The sequence below is a fragment of the Ochotona curzoniae genome, unplaced genomic scaffold (assembly GCF_017591425.1).
Source record: "Ochotona curzoniae isolate NIBS_2020 unplaced genomic scaffold, NIBS_Ocur_1.0 contig_2688, whole genome shotgun sequence".
NCBI classification, from domain to species: Eukaryota; Metazoa; Chordata; class Mammalia; order Lagomorpha; family Ochotonidae; genus Ochotona; species Ochotona curzoniae.
Window position 1 is genome coordinate 17105834 of NW_024465553.1, and position 16927 is coordinate 17122760.

Genomic DNA, 16927 nt, shown 5'->3' on the forward strand with positions numbered 1-16927 from the left:
TCACCTGCTCTCTGCCCCCAGCGTATGAAAGAATGAGTGAGCCGCGGCAGGCCTGGGGCACTGGCTTTGAGTGCTTTTCAGAGGATCCTGACTCCTGAAGCAACACTTTGAGCACCCCTGCTGGACCAGAATTCGCCCTCTCCCATCTCCCACCGCACTCCCCGCCCCACCCCGCCCTTGCAGCACGGACTCTGCGGCTTTAAGGACCGCCCCCACATCCCCAGCCGGGCGGTGGTTGGTGCTTTATTCTAACGGATGCAGGATGAGCTCATCTGCAGCCAATAGTCGGGGCCAAAGCCGGCGGGGACCCCCTGCACCTGCTCCGAGCGCGGTGCCGGCTCGCCCGCGCGAGTGAAGGGGAGGCAGCGGTGGCCAGGGTAGGTCTGGCCCAGCGAACCGAGCCCCTGACTCGAGCAGGTATGGTGTTTGCTCGGCTCCTCCTGTCGCTGCATGGTCGTTTTCCGCAGGGCGATGCACCTTGCGTGTCGGGGAGACCCATCGGCCGGGTGGGGTAGCCCCCAGAGGCTGAGCTTCCTGGAGAAGCTGGGTCCAGGTCTCAAAGCCAAGGATGCTGGGCTGGGCGAGCAGGGTCGGTGTGGCCACCCTCTGCCTCCTGACCGCACGCTGGCAGGCTCGGGATGCAGGTTGCCTCCCCACTCACTGCCTGCCTATGGTCCTTCCTTGTCTGTCTTAATAGAGACACCTTGCCCATGGCGAGGAGTGGTCACGCCCATGGCCGGAGGACCGGAGTGGGGGGCAGCAGAGTGTCTCAGAGGTGCCCCCCTTTCCCGCAGCCACCGCTCTCATCCCTCTAACCCCAGGGAGGAGCTGCTTTCAGGGGAGGCCACGTGGCTTCCGGGCCTGCTCAGCATTAGGGTGATCACCCTACCGGCCATCCTGGGCCAATCGCCTCTCAGCTCCGTGGCCTTGTGGTTGCCCATTCCCGGGCTTGTGGGCAGAGATCCTTGCTAATGGACCACACTGAGCCTGGCCCGGATGAGACCAACACATGGGACAGCACGTCCTGCCCAAGTACAGGGGCCCTCTGGAGGAGCAGGCGAGGTGAACCAGGGTGCAGAGGGGCCTGAGGATCTGGGTGTGTGCTCCTGCGCCCCCCTGTGCAGCCCAGAAAGGCAGGGGAGGAGGGGGAGCAGCGCAAGTACCTGCAGATCCGTGGTGGTTGCTTTCGGAATCCTGTGGCGTAGAATTGGAACAAGCAGTGTCATGTCCCTTGAAGACCCACTAAGAAGGATCCTGCCCCACAAGGAACCTTGCCCCCATTAGCTCTGATCCTCTGACTCCCGACCCGGCTCCTTCCAGATCCCGGGCTGCAAGCCGGCCATGAGCCTGGTGGCCTGCGAGTGCCCGCCCAGTCCCAGCCTGGAGACTGAGCCCTGCTCACGAGCCCGGTCCCAGGCTCAAGTGTACCTCGAGCAGATTCGTAACCGAGTGGCCGCGGGGACCTCTGACATGACCAAGCGCGACTATCTAGTGGACGCAGCCACTCAGATCCGGCTGGCCCTGGAGCGGGACGTTAGTGAGGACTACGAGGCGGCCTTCAACCATTACCAGAACGGCGTGGACGTGCTGCTCCGCGGAGTGCACGGTAAGGGCAGCGTCAGCCCAGCGGGCGGGAGGGGCATGGCCCATCTCCCGAGCGGAGCACCTCGCGTGTGGGAGTGGGGAGTGTGTCAGAACAGACATCATTCATTCATGCATTAAGAGGTTCCTACAAAGATGTTGCCAGGAGTTTTTGGGGAAATGCAATTTAAGGTCTATTTTTGGTGCAAAACAACTTTTTAAAACTTTTTTTTAAAAAGAGTTGCTTATTTAAAATGTACCGTGTGGTATTAAGCCTTTGCCTGTGCTGCCATCATCCCATATAGGCACTGGTTCGAGTCCCAGCTGCTTCATCTCCCATCCGGCTCCTTGCTTGTGGCCTGAGAACGCAGCTGAGAGTGACTCAGATGCTTGGGTCCCTGCATCCACATGGGAGACGCAAAGGAAGCTCCTGGCTCCAGATTAACTCAGCTCTGGCCATTATGATCTTTGGGGCAGTGATTCAGCACATGAAAGACCTTTTCTTTCCTGTGTAAATATGCCTTTAAATCAAGAATAAATATATTTTTTTATGGCTATGGCAGGAAGCAACGCGATGGCTCAGTGGCTAAATCTTTGCTTTACATGCACCGGGATCCCACATGGGTACCAATTCATGTCGCTTCCCATTCAGCTCCCTGCTTGTGGCCTGGGAAAGCAGTCAAGGACAGCCCAAAGCCTTAGGACCCTACACCTTCATGGGAGACCTGGAGGATGTTCCTGGCTCCCGGCTTCAGGCTGACTCAGCTTTAGCTGCTGTGGCCACTTGGGGAGTGAACCAGCAGATGGAAGATTTTTCTCTCTGTCTCTCCTTCTCTTTGTAAATCTGTCTTTTCAATAAAAAATAAATAAATCTTTAAAAATGGCTGCGGGAGCAAGGATAAACCAGACCAAAACCAGGAACCAGGAGCTCTGTTCGAATTTCCCTTGTTGGTGTCAGGGGCCTGTGTAGTTAGGCCTTGTCCTGGTGCTGCCCCAAGCACATGAGCGAGCAGCTACCCCAGAAGTGGAGCAACCCGGACTCGAATCAGCACTCTAATGTGGGATACCAGCAGTCCAAGCAGTGGCTTTACCCACTACACCACAATACTGGCCTTGGTGCAAAAAAAAAAAAAATTGAAATCTGTGTGTGATGTTTTCATAATATGTATTTTCCAGGAACTCTTTTTTTAAGAAATTGATTTGAAAGGCAGAGAGACAAGGAGTTCTTTCATCAGTCAGTTCATTCCCCCAAATGCCTACAACAGCTGGGGCTGGACCTGGCTGAAGCCAAGATCCCGGAACTCCATCCAGGTCTCCCATCTGCGTGGCAGGGACTCAAGTCCTTGAGCCACCACCTGCTGGCTGTCAGGATGTGCACTGGCAGGAAACTGGGGTGGGCTGCGGAACTGGGACTGAACCCCGGGCGCTCTGCCGTGCGTTGTCCCGAGCAGCATCTTACCCACTGTGCCAGATGCCCTTCCCTGGAAACCCTTTGCACACATGAACTTGGAAATTGCTTGCAGCAAAATCATCTTCTCACATTTTTTCCATGAACTTCAAATGCCTTCATGGATACCAGGCAGGGTTTTACCTGTCACATGGGCCTCACAGTCACAGAAGCTTCTCTATTTGCTGTTGACTGTCGCTCTCCATCACATAGGAAACGTTTTGGTACGGACTGATCTTTTTCTGGGGAGGGGACCAAGATGAGGGCAATTTGGACACCAAAGTTGTCAAACGGCAAAACAGAAATCAGAACCATGTTGGCTCCAGAGGCCTGTACTGGACACATTTCACTTGACTGGCTGGGCTGGGCTAGGCTGGGCTGGGCTGGGCTGGACTGGGTTGGGCTGGGCTGGGCTGGGCTGGGCTGGGCTGGGCTGGGTTGGACTGGACTGGGCTGGACTGGGCTGGACTGGGCTGGGCTGGGCTGGACTGGGCTGGACTGGGCTGGGCTGGACTGGGCTGGGCTGGGCTGGACTGGGCTGGGCTGGGCTGGGCTGGGCTGGGCTGGGCTGGGCTAGGCTGGACTGGGCTGGGTTGGGCTGGGCTGCGCCTCTGCCCTTGGGAGCTTGGTGCCAGGAGACTGACAGGTTGATGATGGATAATTGTAGTGGCAGGTGCAAAGAGTGATGAGGGAAAGGTACCGTGCAGGGAGGGAAGGGGACATGGAGCCAGCCTGGGGCTGAGGCTTGGGGCAGACCGTAGGCCCTATGTCCCCCACCCCTCCCACCTGCCTGCCCAGGACATCTCTCCAGGCCTCAGCTTTAAGTCTGTTTCCACCCTGACCTTTGACTCACCGGGCATCACAGAGAGAAGAAGCAATGCCTCTGGAAGCTTCTATATTCTGCTCTGAACCAGATGGGTGTGGTACCCCCACCCTGTGTGAGGTTGGCTTGTGCCACCTGGAAAGCAGGGTGGGTCAGGGAAGCGTGGCAGCCAGCCCAGAGGAGGGGCTCCAAAGTGGCTGGAGATCAGGGTCCCTGGCACCCTTGTCCCCACAGTTGACCCCAACAAGGAGCGATGCGAGGCTGTGAAGCTGAAGATTGCCAAGTACCTTCGGCGGGCAGAGGAGATCTTTAACTGTCACCTGCAGTGCACACTGGGCAGCGGCACCAGCCCGGGCACGGTGAGATGTCTTTCCCCAAAAGCCTGAGCTGCTGGTGCAAGCGAGGGCTACTGCTCCTCGGCTCCTCCAGCTTCCTGCTCCCCCAGCCTGCACACTGCGTTCCTTTTGGTTTCTGCACACTCCCTATCTAGCATCACATGCCTGGGCAGAGCCCTGGTCACAGTGATCAGCACACAGCCTCTCTGGGCACAGGCTGGCACATGTGTGTGCATCAAGGTATCTGGTCTGGTTTCTATTGTGAATTCACACACGTGACAAGTGTGTGGGGCGCGGGCAGCTGTGAATGTGTGGGGGCTTGAGGAAGCTTGTGGAGCAAGAGATAGAAAAATATATTTACCTGTAGTGCTAGAATATTGTGACCATGCACCTCCATGTGCCTGGGACTTTGCCCAGTCCAGGGGGCTTGCAGGAACCTGTGCTCAGGTCACAGGTGCACTCAGGAAGATGCACACAGACCCACAGGCGTGCCCCCCATGGACTGCCTGTGTCTGGGAGGCTACCTGGCCCCAGAACAGGTGCTAGGTGATCCCAGGTTCTTGCCCATCCCATGCTGGGAGCACCTGCCAGCTGGGGAGAGGACTTCAGACACTGGGTTCTGAGGCCCCCAGGACGTCCTGGGCCTTAAATAAGACAGGGTGGTTGGCATGCATGCTGAGTGAAGAGATTAAGCTGGGTCCCCATGGCTGAGTGGGTGCGCAACATGTATTTCCCTTCTGCAGGGTTTCAGCAGCCTGAGGCTCAGGCCCATCCGCACGCTGAGCTCTGCCCTGGAACAACTCAGGGGCTGCAGGGTGGTCGGGGTGCTGGAGAAGGTGAGTGGCGCCCCCTGGTGGCGGTGGGCAGAAAGCAGCACGTGAGCTGAGAGCCTTGAGGGACAGTGCAGGGAAGGACAGAGCAGCTAGGGGGCCCCTCCCAGAGCCCCCCTGCTCCCCTGGAGTCTGAAGACAGAACCCTCAGGGGAAGCTGCGCCCTCGATAACCTGCCAGCACTCCCTCAAGCACCCCATGGCTGCAGCCAAGAATCTGTCCCCACCAGGCCCCATGGAGAACTTCCTGCAGCTGGGGTGTGCCAGTTTCCAGACACCTATTGGGCACCTCCCTCCCCACCAGGATGGTTGGAGGCCCTCTCCACTGTCCCCGTCTTTCCTGAATTAGGGCAGAGGGGGTTCAGGATGGGGTTGGGAGGTGCCAGTTCAGTCTCCAAAGCAAGCCTGACCCAGCCTGGGTCTTTATCACGATCACCTGGGGCAGCCTTTGGAAAATGCAGATGTCCAGGCTCCACCTTCCTCTTGTGCAGTTGAGTATTGTGCATTGGACTGTGTAGTTCAATGCCCCACCACGGCTGCAGGAGGGCAGAGAGAGGGGGTGGTCTCAGGCTGATAGAAACAGGAGGGTAGGGTGTGGTCGTGCAGCTCAAGCTCTTCTCTCCAACTTCCTCTTTATCCAGGCCAGGGCTGGGGTGAAAAGACGGAGGGGAATCTTCCCGCCAAGGCACCATCTGGGAAGGGAAGCCAAATCATTTTTGGGAAAGGCCTGGCACACGCTAAGGCGTTTGGTGTGTGTCTGGTGGCTGTGGAGAGAAGTGACAAGGGAGTGAGCGTGGCGGACTCCCAGCCCCGGGTCTGCCTACAGCTGCTGATCCCAGGCCCTGGACGAGGCCCCGGCTGTCCGCAGAGGCCCAGCCAGTCTCTCACCGAGCTGGTGGCCATGGCTGCAGCCAGACCTCGACCAAGCACAGCTGCTTGCTAGCTGCGCAGGCCAGGGTGGACCACGAGATCACAGCGAACTGTGGGTGAGAGGCAAGAAGGCTACTACAATCAAGGAGTAAGGAGAGGGGACAGCGACCTAAATTCAGAGCAATTAAAACAACAAAAAAGAGATTTATTTATTTTTATTGGAAAGGCAGGTCAGATTTACAGAAAGAAAGATCTTCCATCCACTGGTTCACTCTCCAAATGGCTGCAACAGCCCAAGCTGAGCTGATCCGAAAGCAGGAGTCAGGAGCTCTTCGGGTCTCCCACACAGGTGAAGGATCCCAAGGCTTTGGACCATCCTTTGCTGCTTCCCCAGGCCATAGGCAGGGAGCAGGATGGGAAGTGGGGCAGTTGGATCACAAACCAGTGCTCACATGGGATCCTGGCGCTTGCAAGGTGAGAATTCAGCTCTCAAGCATTGCGCCAGACTCAAAGTTCTATTACTACGTGTGTGTGTGAGTGTGCTATTACTTTTTTTAATATTTATTTTATTTTTTATTGCAAAGTTAGATATACAGAGAGGAGGAGAGACAGAGAGGAAGATATTCCATCCAGTGAGTCACTCCCTAAGCTGCCACAATGACCAGTGCTACACCAATCTGAAGCCAGGAGCCAGGAGCCTTCTCCAGGTCTCCCACGTGGGTGCAGGGTCCCAAGGCTTTGGGCCGTCCTTGACTGCTTTCCCAAGCTACAAGCAGGGAGTTGGAAGGGAAGCGGGACCACCAGGATTAGAATTGGCTCCCATAAGAGATTCTAGCACATGCAAGGCAAGGACTTTAGCCACTAGGTTACCATACCGGGGCCAAGGTTCTATTACTTTAAAACACAATTATATGTATTGAATCATTACTTTTTTGAAAGGCATAGAGACAGAATATCTTCCATCCACTGGTTCATTTTTCACAATGTCTGGAACAGCCAGAATTGGGCCAAGCTGAAGCCAGGAGCCTACAACTCGATATGGGTGTCCCTCATGGGTGACAGAGGCCCAAGGACCAGAGCCATTGGCTGCTGCCTCTCGGGCTGTGCATCAGCGGGAAGCTGGGATCGGAGCAGAGTTGGGATTTGCACCCAGGCAGTCTGATGGTGGGGGGTACTTTCAGGAAAAGGCATAGGGTCTCTAAGAGGGTGAGCTGAGGTCCAGAATTCCCAGTTGTGTTCAATCCCAGACCACACAGGAGCTGCGTGCCAGACACATCCCTGGCTCTGGAACCCCAGCAAATGCAAAGCCCAGCTCCAACCAGGCCCCACCTGCTTCCTCTTTCTGTGTCCTGGCCAAGCCAGGAGCAGCCCTTCCTCAAGTTAGGAAAGGGGTGAGGGCACTGGACATGGAGACTGCCTAGGCCGTTGGGACCAGTGGCAGCCTGGCACCCGGACCCAGATGAAAGGGCTTGTCGGGTGAGCCTTCTGTGCTCCCAAAGCCATGGGCTACAGTGAGCTGGGCCAGGCAGAGGCCACCTGGGGTTAGAGAATGAGGAGGGAGTCGCTGGGCAGCAGCATACTGGAGGATCTGCCCCCACCCAGGGCAGGGGGGAGTCTGGCGGACAGGGAGATCTTCCTGGGTGTCTGCCGAGCCCGAGTCAGGATTAGGAAGAAATCGGAATCATCCAGATCACTTCTCGCACTTGGCTCAAGCCCAGAGGTTTCATTCTGTTACCAGCACTTTAAAATGTGCAGATTTCATAGAAAACTCCAGATTTTCTACTTCTTCAAAACTCAGTAAAGTCTGGCTGTGCTGAGCTCACAGTGCCATGTGGCAGCAGGGAACGGGGGAGGGACAGGGCCCTGCTGCCCACGTCTATGCTCACGCTGCCCACGGGCACCACCAGACATCCCCTTCTGCTTTTGATCTAAACTTCCAAGCCTCGAGCCATCCTTTTCTATTGCGTTACTTATTGCAGCTTTTCTTGTCTTTTATTTCCTTTCTCTGATTTTTCCACCAAGTTAACCTTTTTTTTTTAATGTAAAGATTGATTGATTGGAAAGTCAAATTTATAGAGAGAAGGAGAAAGATGTCCCATCCACTGGTTCACTCCCCAAGTGGCCACAACAACTGGAGCTGAGCCAACCCAAAGCCAGGAGCTTCTTCTGGGTTTCCCATGAGGGTGCAGTGTTCTAAGGCTTTGGGCTGTCTTCCACTGCTTTCCCAGGCCACAGTCAGGGAGCTGGAAGGAAAGTGGAGCAGCCGGGATATGAACCGTCAGCCATATGGGATCCTGGTGCATGCAAGGCAAGAACGTTAGCCACTATGCTATCACACCAGCCCCTCCTTTTAAAAAATTATATTACTAATTTTTTAATTGGAAAGGCAGATGTACAGAGAGAAGAGAGAGAGAAAGCTCTTTCATCATCTCAAGTGGCTGAGATGGCTGGAGTTGAGCTGGTGAAGCCAGGAGCCAGGAGTGTCTTCTGGGTCTCCCATGCAGGGTTCCAGGGCTTTGGGCCATCCTGACTGCTCTCCCAGGCCACAGGCAAGGAGCTGAATGGGAAGCGGAGCAGCTGGGAAACAAGCAGCATCTATATGAGATTCTAGCACATGCAAGGCGAAGGGAGTGAATCAGTGGACAGCTTCCTCTTTGTCTCTCCTCTTTGTGTATCTGACTTTGCAATAAAAATAAATAAATCTTTAAAAAACAAAACTAAACTAAACAAAAAGCAAAGCAGCCAGGACTGCAAGGGCACTCAAATGGGATGTTGGCATTGCGAATGTCAGCTTAAGCTGCAGTGCCACCATACTGCCCCTCCCCCTTTCTTTTTTGGACTCTCAAGTTTGTGCGTCAGCTTGAAGCTTTGGGGCCTGTGGGTCCCAGGGGAGGTCAGAGGGTCTTGGTTGCCATTGGTTTCAAGGCCAGTGGCTGCACATGGTGGTCAGCCCATGTGTGTGGCATGGCACAGGTGCATGCACTCTTTCCACCATAGGAGTAAGTGTTGTTGTTTCAAGACTTTGAGAAACAGAGGGACAAAAAGAGAACTCCCACCTGCTGACTTACTCCCCATGTGCCAGGAGCCAGAAACTCAACCCAGATCTCCCACGTGGGTGGCAGGGATCCAAGGACTTGGGCCATCATAGCTGCCTGCCAGGGTTGGCATGAACAGGAAGCTGGAGTTGGGAGGCGGCTCCGGGGATTCCAGCATGGGAGCTGCCGGTATCTTCGTCTGATCTTAGCCTGCCTGTTCCAGGGCTGCCTTGTAATTCTCACCCCAGCGGAGGTAAAACTGGAGCACAGAGGTCCAGAAAGGCATCTTTCTTCGGGTTGCATTCATGAGAAAATACCTCTGCTGTTGTACTTTGGAGATGTGATGGAAAAGAAAGGGGTTTCAAAAGCCCCTACATCCCCCAGCTCCAGATAAGCGCTATTCTTGTTTTTATCTGACTCCTTCTGGATGAGCAGGAAGATTGAAATGCTCACACAGATTGCTTCCAAGTGTGGGTCTAGTTTTCCATCTGGCTGCCCCCACCCTTCCCCGCTAATCCTTGTGGGGAGTCCCACTTGGCAAGGGACGGTGGGGAATTATCTGGGGCGGCGGCACTTGTGGGAAACTCTGTTCTCCTAAGTGACCCTGGGGTTTTCTTGCTTTCTCTTTCACACGTTATGCAAGATGGGGCAGGAGCCAGGACCACTATCGCTGTTGGAGGAGCGCCCCCTGGTGGTTGGAAGGCACACCTGCTGCAGGCAGGACAGGAGTGCTGTCTTGGCCATTGCCCTTGGGCAGTCCAGTGAGGACACAGGACACTGAACACTGTGCTCTAGATTCTAACCTCATCAGGGCATCTTGGAGGAGGTAGCACCTGAGCTGATACCTGCAGGCTTAGCATGGGTAGACCAATAGGCCAAGATCACGGCCAGCTTAGAAAATGGGGGAACTCTGTACCCCAGTACTTGCCCTGCTGCCTTCCACAGGAGGAAGCAAGTACCTGAACCAGTGCCTTCTGACTTTGGCAGGTGCAGCTGGTCCAGGACCCAGCCACAGGAGGAACCTTCGTGGTGAAGGCAGGTGCTGCCCAGTCCCTGCCCTTTGGCCATCTCCCTGGGGCATTCTCGGGGCGGTCCCCAGAGATTGCAACAGAAGTCCACACTTCTCCCAATGCAAAAGCTGCTCTTGCTCTGCCCCTAGGCACCCCTGCGTATTGGGGACACATGCACACTGAACTCACACCTACCTGATCACACACACACTCATGTACACACATTCCCACATGCACTCACACGCACAGTCTCACACACAGACATATTCATACACAAGCGCTGGCAGCCACATACACACAGTTACACATACACTGAACACACAAGCACTTGGACATTCATTCACATACTCGGACACACATACAGTCGCCATTTCCCTCTTGGCTGGGCGGGCTGTGGGAGGACCTGGGGTAAGGGCCAGGCCAGGAGCTAGAAGGCCACTTTCTTTATCCGAGCACCCATGCAGCCAGGGCTGTGATAACCCCAACTGCAGAGGCTTCTGGCCCACCCCCAGCTGACCACTCTGCCCTGCCCCTCTTAGAGCCTCCCTAGATGCCACACAGCAAGCCAGGAGCGGCTGACGGTCATCCCACATGGGGTCCCCTACATGATCAAGTTACTGCGCTACTTCGTCAGTGAGGACTCCATCTTCTTGCACCTGGAACATGTGCCAGGTGAGGGGCCCCGGGCAGCTCCTCAGGCCTGAAGACACCGTCACTGCCTGCACCCTTCAAATGCGGAGCTCTGGGGCAGGCTAGGACTGCCATGAGGGGAGCCAGGCGATCTGGGGCTGGCCAGAGGGACCCCTGCGTGGTGCTGGGGGCAGAGGGTGTTCCAAGGATGAGGTCACCACCCTGGGTGGACAGAGGGCGTTTGTGCAGCCGTCTGGCTGCATAGAATTTGGTGAGGAAGGAAGCTGGAAGGACAGGACTACATGGCAGTTGGCCCTCCTAGTCATGGAGGTAGTTTTTCTTTAAAAGAAAAAAAAGATTAATTTCAAAGGTAGAATTATATATATAGAGAGAGGGAGAAACAGAGATTTTCCATTGGCTAGTTCACTACCTAAGTAGTTGCAATGGCTGGGTTTGGGCTACTCCAAAGCACCTGGACCATCCTCTGTTGCTTTCCCAGGTGCATTGGCAGGGAGCTGGACAAGTAGTGGAATATCCAGGACTCGAACTGGCACCCGTATGGGATGCTGGCACTGCAAACAACTTTATCCACTACCCCACAACACAGGCCGAGTGATGACATTTTTTCTTAGTTATCTACCATCTGTCTAAAGATCATGTAACTATTATTTATCATCTCTGTCATCCATCCATTCATCTATCATGAGCTATCTGCCTACAATTATTTGAAAGCCAGAGAGTTAGAGCCAGAGCAGGGCCAGCCTGAAGCCAGGGGCATGGAACTCAATCTGCATCTCCCACGTGGCTGAGCACACCTTATATTAGAGGCAGAGGTGGGATTGAACCCATACAATCTGACATGGGGTGTAGCCATCCCAAGCAGAGATGTAACTGCTGCAACCCAAAGCCCACCTGGGTCATTTTTCTTGACTTTTTCTTTTCTGTTCTTATTTTTTCTGAGTTATCCACCCTTGAGTGGTGACATAGCAGTCACTGCAAATTGTGCCTAGTCTTCTTTCAATGTCAGCCTGCCAGAATCATGATACTTTGTTCAAACACACCCTATCCCCAAAAACAGGTCCCTGTTTCTCCTCCTTGACATCTGCCCTGGGAGTGAAGGGTCTGTGGTCCAGAGAGGAGGGGAGGATTTCTAGACTGAGGGCTGGGAGGGAGCAGAACAGGACCCCAGCAGGAGTGCAGGGCAACCATGCCCCAGACCAAGAGGAGGTGGGGCTGGGCTGGGCCTAGTGGCCATGCTCTTCTCCCATCCCATGCTTGCTGCTCCTGGCCAGGAGGCACCCTCTGGTCCCACCTGCTCTCCCAGGCGTGTCCCCAGCATCCCAGGCTTGGGTCCAGCTCTACCCAGGAGAGGACAAAGGCTCAACTCAGCAGCTGCCTCAGCCTCCGGACCTCTGTACGGCTCCCTAGCGGCTGCAGCCCCGGGCAGAACAGGACCCCACTGGAGTCTGCGCGGATCTCTCCAGGCGTGCCTCCCCTCACACCCCGCACTGTGGCCAGCCGTGAATCCACAGCCAGGACCTCCTTCTCCACAGACCTTCCACAGACCGCCAGCAGCCTCCTGCACCTTCACATCAGGCAGACGGGCCAGAGCGAGACCCCAGGACTTTCTCGGGGACTATCTTGGGTTCACGAGGGGGCTGGCAGGGTGTTGCGGGGCTGTGGTTGGGGCAGAGGTCAGAGCCAACCACCCACAGCTGCTGCCAGTGCCACTGTCACCACTGCAGCCAGCCTGGGGCATGGTCGGGCCTGGAGCGTGAGCGAGGAGCAGGTGAAGCGGTGGGCAGCCGAGATGCTACTGGCCCTGGAGGCGTTACATGAGCAGGGGGTGCTGTGCCGGGACCTCAACCCCCGTAACCTGCTCCTGGACCAAACAGGTGGGTGTTTTGACCCTTCCCACCCTGCCTCCCAGAGGGGTTCCACTTAGGACTCAGGAATGGGAAACATCTAGCCCATGGACCACATAAGCCCCACAAAACCAGCTGGTCTGGGCAGACAACCGTGGCTGAGTTAAGTTAGTGATTGTGTATGTCTTGGGAATGACACAACGATCCACATACCCAGGGCAGAAAACAGGCTCCCTGCCCCCGCCCCCCCATGACCCAGGATGTCTGCTGCCACCTCCTCCAAGCAGCCTCTCACACAGGGGCCCATGCTGGGGCTGGCTGGCCATGATGGAGCTTCAGAACAGGCTCCCAGGAGCAACCTGTGGCCTCTGCTTCAAGGGACCCCTGGCACCTGCCACGTGGGTGCATGCGGGGTGGGGGAGCCCCTCTCCGTAGTGGCTTGGAGTGACAGCAGCCCTCACCCTTGTCTCCCTCCCCCTCCCTCCACATACCGGCTGAGCAGGTCACATCCGGCTCACATACTTTGGCCAGTGGTCGGAAGTGGAGCCCCAGTGTTGCAGCGAGGCCTCCGAGCGGCTATACAGTGCCCCAGGCAAGAAGGGGTGTGAGGGGACACTAGGTTTGGTGTTGGCAGGGAGCTTTGTGTGGGTTGTGCCTGGGAAGCAGGGGACAGGCAGGGAGGGTCTGAGTGGGATGAGGAGAGACCAGATGGGTTGTTCTTGATCCCGCAGAGGTGGGCGGGGTTTCTGAGCTGACAGAAGCCTGTGACTGGTGGAGCTTCGGGTCTCTGCTCTACGAGCTGCTGACGGGAACGGTGAGTCCTGGGTAGGGCAGGGAGCCCTTCTGGGAGTCTGATTCTTTGGGTCATGCCCACAGGCCACAGCCACAGGAAGTCCCTGCTGCACAGGCCCAGGACCCGCAACAGTGAGTGGCCACGGCTAAGACTGTCAACTTCCGTAAGGCAGTTAGGAAGGGCAGGCTGTTTCAGGAAGAGAGAGCCTGGCCACTGGGGCTGGAGGGAGTGTCCACACTGGCTCAGACCTTCTTCCCTAAACCACCCCTTGCCCATCCCATTTCCCCGCCCCTCCCCCGCCCCAGCACTCACTCCCACCTCCCGGATGTGCAGCCTGGGTTAGTCAAGAGCTCAAGATTCTCTTTCACCAATGCACCACCTTGCTCAGTGTGCCTGTGCTTGCTGACTTAGCATACCTGGGAGAGGCTAAAGTGCAATTGAGCAGGACTCAGCTGTAAGGAGGGCATTACAACCAGACTGGCCCATACTGGCTGCTTCATGCTGGCTGCTTCCTGCAAAATACAGGTTGCCTCCCAGAGCGAGAGCAAGGCTCCTCCTGGGAGCTCCCCCGACTCCCACCCCTTCTCTCACCACGCCCTGACAGGCAGTGTGCCACTGCTGCAGCCATAGGGATTGCGTTCAGGAGCAGGCCAGTTCCAGGGCTGGACCTTGTATTGTAGGCCATCTGCCCTGATTGCAAGCTAAAATGGCTGCTTCTAGCAAGTTTGCAACCAGGGAGACCAGGGCCCAAACCCTGAACTCAGCACAAGCCCCTTCCATTCCCTGAGAACTGCTGATACGTGTCAGGACCTGGGCCAGATGATCCAAAGCTAAGGGGGAACTGTCCACACCCTCATCAGCATCCCATGAGCACTGCCCACAGGCAATGGGACTCAGAGCCAAATCGTGCAGCCTCACAGGTCTCCTCCCCATGTCCTCCCAGGCGCTGTCGCAGAGCCACCCCTCAGGGATCCAGGCCCACACCCAGCTCCAGTTGCCCACTGGGCTCAGCCGCCCAGCAGCCTCCCTACTGACTGAGGTGAGGTGCAGCCCAGCATTTTGACCTAGGGGTAAGGACAGAGGGACTGTCGTGATTTGCTCATGTCTGATGTGGTGTGGGAAAGCATGGGGGTGATAAAGTTTTACATCTTAGTGGCCATTTGCCACCAACATCTCCCCTCCCCAGGGCAAAACTGGAGGAGGGGTCTTCCTTGGGCCTCCTAAGAGCTGTGGTGATCAGAGCTCCTACAAGTGGGCCCACACTGGTGGTGGTATCGGAGTGGGGATGCTGATGGGGTCTCTCTCTGCAGCTGCTGCAGTTCGATCCCGCCAGGCGCCTGGGTGCTGGGGCAAGTGGTGTCAGCAAACTCAAGGCACACCCTTTCTTCAGTTCTATCCAGTGGAGCACATTGACTGGGTAGGGCATGAGATGGCAGTGCCAGCCAGTGCCCATCTGGACCTATTTCGTCTCTGGTTGGCACCAGGGCTGGCCTTCTAATCCGTGAGCTTCAGTCAAAGCCTGCCAGGTAGCTGGCCCTCATGGCCACTGCCAAGAAGGGCCAGTTCTTGGAGAAGCCCCAGGGAAGTGATGGCCAGGTTGACACACCTACAGCCAGCAGGCACCTGTTGCTTGCCAACCAACCACTTGCTGCCACACCGACTCCAGACCACTGACCAGCTGCCAGGCTCTCCACTCCTTCACTGCCATGTGGTGCCCCCTGGAAGACCTGGATTTCCTTCTCAGAGTACCATCCCACTGGCTCAGTGGACCCCAATCAGGGCTGTCTTGATTAGCCCAGTCGTTGCAATGAGCAGGCTAGTCTCATCAGAAGCTCCTGCCACAGGGCTGGGAAGGAAGTGGGATGAATGGGGCACAGAATGACCCGGCCCCATATTGACTTCATACTTTGGAAGGCAATTAGGAGGAGAGGGAAGTGAGGGCAGGAGGGGCAGGAGGTACTGTGTGCAGCTGGGCCACAAGGAGTTGGTATGAAAACACTGCCTTCCCCCAGCAACCACATCAGGGGAGAGCTTCATGGGGATGCAGGAACTGGGGTGAGGAAGTGGCTGACAGGCCCCGTCTCTTAGGAGTCCCTCCTGGGCCCTGGTTCTTCTGGGCATCCTCCTGCACTGACCTTGCGGTTCTCAGCTCCTTGCCCACTGATGCCACGCCCCAGCCCGAGTAAGAACCCACACAGCTCACTAATGGCTTCTGGTATGCTCAGCCAGAGGCAAGATGTTTCTGGACTCTGGTCTGGACAGTGGTGGCTGCAAGAATAACCCCTCTGCCCTAGGCTTGGGGGCTCCTCTCAGCACTTGCTGCGTCACTGCATTGCAGCACTTGAGACACACTCTGGCCGACCAGGGCAAAGACGGGAATAGGCAACTTTGGAGTCTGCCCAGCCTGCTCTTGTCCTTGCTTCAGGGGTACAACAGAGCAGCCTGGGGCTGGAGGAGCAGAAGGGCTGGCTTCCCACCGGGATTCCAGGGTGAAGCGGGGGGTGGGGGGGTGGGGGAGAGTCTCCGGAAGCCAAAGGCAGAGCTGCAAGGAGAGTGGGCCAGCTTGCAACCTGAACTTTGGACCCCAGGACAAGTGGGGGGAGTCTGGGGCTCCACAGAACTGAGCAAAAGCAGCCTGGGAAAGATCTGTGCTGGGAAGGGCACCAGCTCCACCCTCACAGGGACCCTGGGACAGCCATAAGCTCCTGACAAGGACTGGCGCAGGGGCCTGGCGTCACCTCATCCACCTCACTCCTGGGGCTCCAGTCTACCATATGGTAGCGCCAGCCCTCAAAGTATGTTCGGTTGACCTCTTTTTGATAAACTGGGCTAAAGATGCCTACTGTGCAGTTTATTAAAGCTATTCACACCAAATCTGGGACCTAACTCCTTCCCTAAAGACAACCAACAGTATTTTCCGCCTACCAGCCTTAGCCCTCACCCCTGCTGAGGGACAGCCAGCCTCATCACTTGCAACATCAAGGTGGGGCCTCTGGAAAGAGAAGGCAGGACTGAGTCAAGACATAGAGCCCACTGTGCAGTTGGCCTAGCTCAACAACCGGTCCAATCCACCCACCCTTGGGATGCTGCTCCTGGCAGGTGCCATACCTTCAACTATCCCAAGAGTGCTGCAACTTGCATGACCATTCTGAGATGCCCCGCCCCTTGCCAATGCCAACCTGTCCTGAAGGGCAGGTGGGAACAGAGGTGTCCCTTCAGGAGCGGAATGCGGCCCCCGGGGCTTGCTGGGCAGAAGCCAAGCACAGGGACTACACCGCTTTCCTTGCAGTGACCGAGAGGTGGCCTCCTCCTGCTCCAGCCCCACCATGTTTTACAGCTTTCTTGGAATGATATTCTACCCACTGGGTCACTTCTCAGATGGCTACAACAGCCGGGGCTGGGTCAAGCTGAAGCCAGGAGCTTCAGCCATGGGTGGCATAAACTTGACTTGGGCGCCACCCTCACCCCTTCCAGGTGCATGTTAGCCGGAGCTTGAGTACAAGCCAAGCAGCTGCAATACAAACTGGCAGTATGATACAGGAAGTGGTGTCCCTACTGCACCACAAGGCCCACCACGGGGCCCACCTTCTACCTACCGTTAAGAACTAGAGCGCCTGGGATGGCATCTCGCTTTTTCGCATCCAGCTTCCAGCTAATGCACCGAGAGAGATTTTGACCACATTGTTTGAATCCCATACACTCAGGCCAG

At 56.3% G+C, this 16927-nt stretch overlaps 1 protein-coding gene across 2 annotated transcripts; it reads left to right on the top strand.

Moving 5' to 3' along the window:
- Positions 1-389: 389 nt before the first annotated feature.
- On the top strand, positions 390-14792 carry RPS6KL1 (ribosomal protein S6 kinase like 1). Of its 2 annotated transcripts, XM_040975276.1 has the most exons (11): positions 390-417; positions 1321-1606; positions 4086-4210; positions 4930-5022; positions 9908-9955; positions 10470-10602; positions 11853-12455; positions 12928-13017; positions 13157-13239; positions 14162-14257; positions 14529-14792. In XM_040975276.1, exons 2-11 carry the CDS (start codon positions 1342-1344, stop codon positions 14637-14639), a joined length of 1647 nt encoding a protein of 548 aa, XP_040831210.1. In that variant the 5' UTR covers positions 390-417; positions 1321-1341; the 3' UTR covers positions 14640-14792. The 2 variants fall into 2 exon arrangements, with proteins under 2 accessions (XP_040831210.1, XP_040831211.1); XM_040975277.1 differs by lacking the exon at positions 390-417 and having other exon boundaries at positions 1124-1606.
- Positions 14793-16927: the final 2135 nt, after the last annotated feature.

Coding starts and splice junctions, on each gene's coding strand:
- RPS6KL1 (XM_040975276.1), top strand. CDS start 1,342: ATGAGCCTGGTGGCCTGCGAGTGCCCGCCCAGTCCCAGCCTGGAGACT. Junction 9,956..10,469: donor GAGGAACCTTCGTGGTGAAG/GCAGGTGCTGCC, acceptor TGCCCCTCTTAG/AGCCTCCCTAGATGCCACAC. Junction 10,603..11,852: donor GCACCTGGAACATGTGCCAG/GTGAGGGGCCCC, acceptor GCTCCTGGCCAG/GAGGCACCCTCTGGTCCCAC.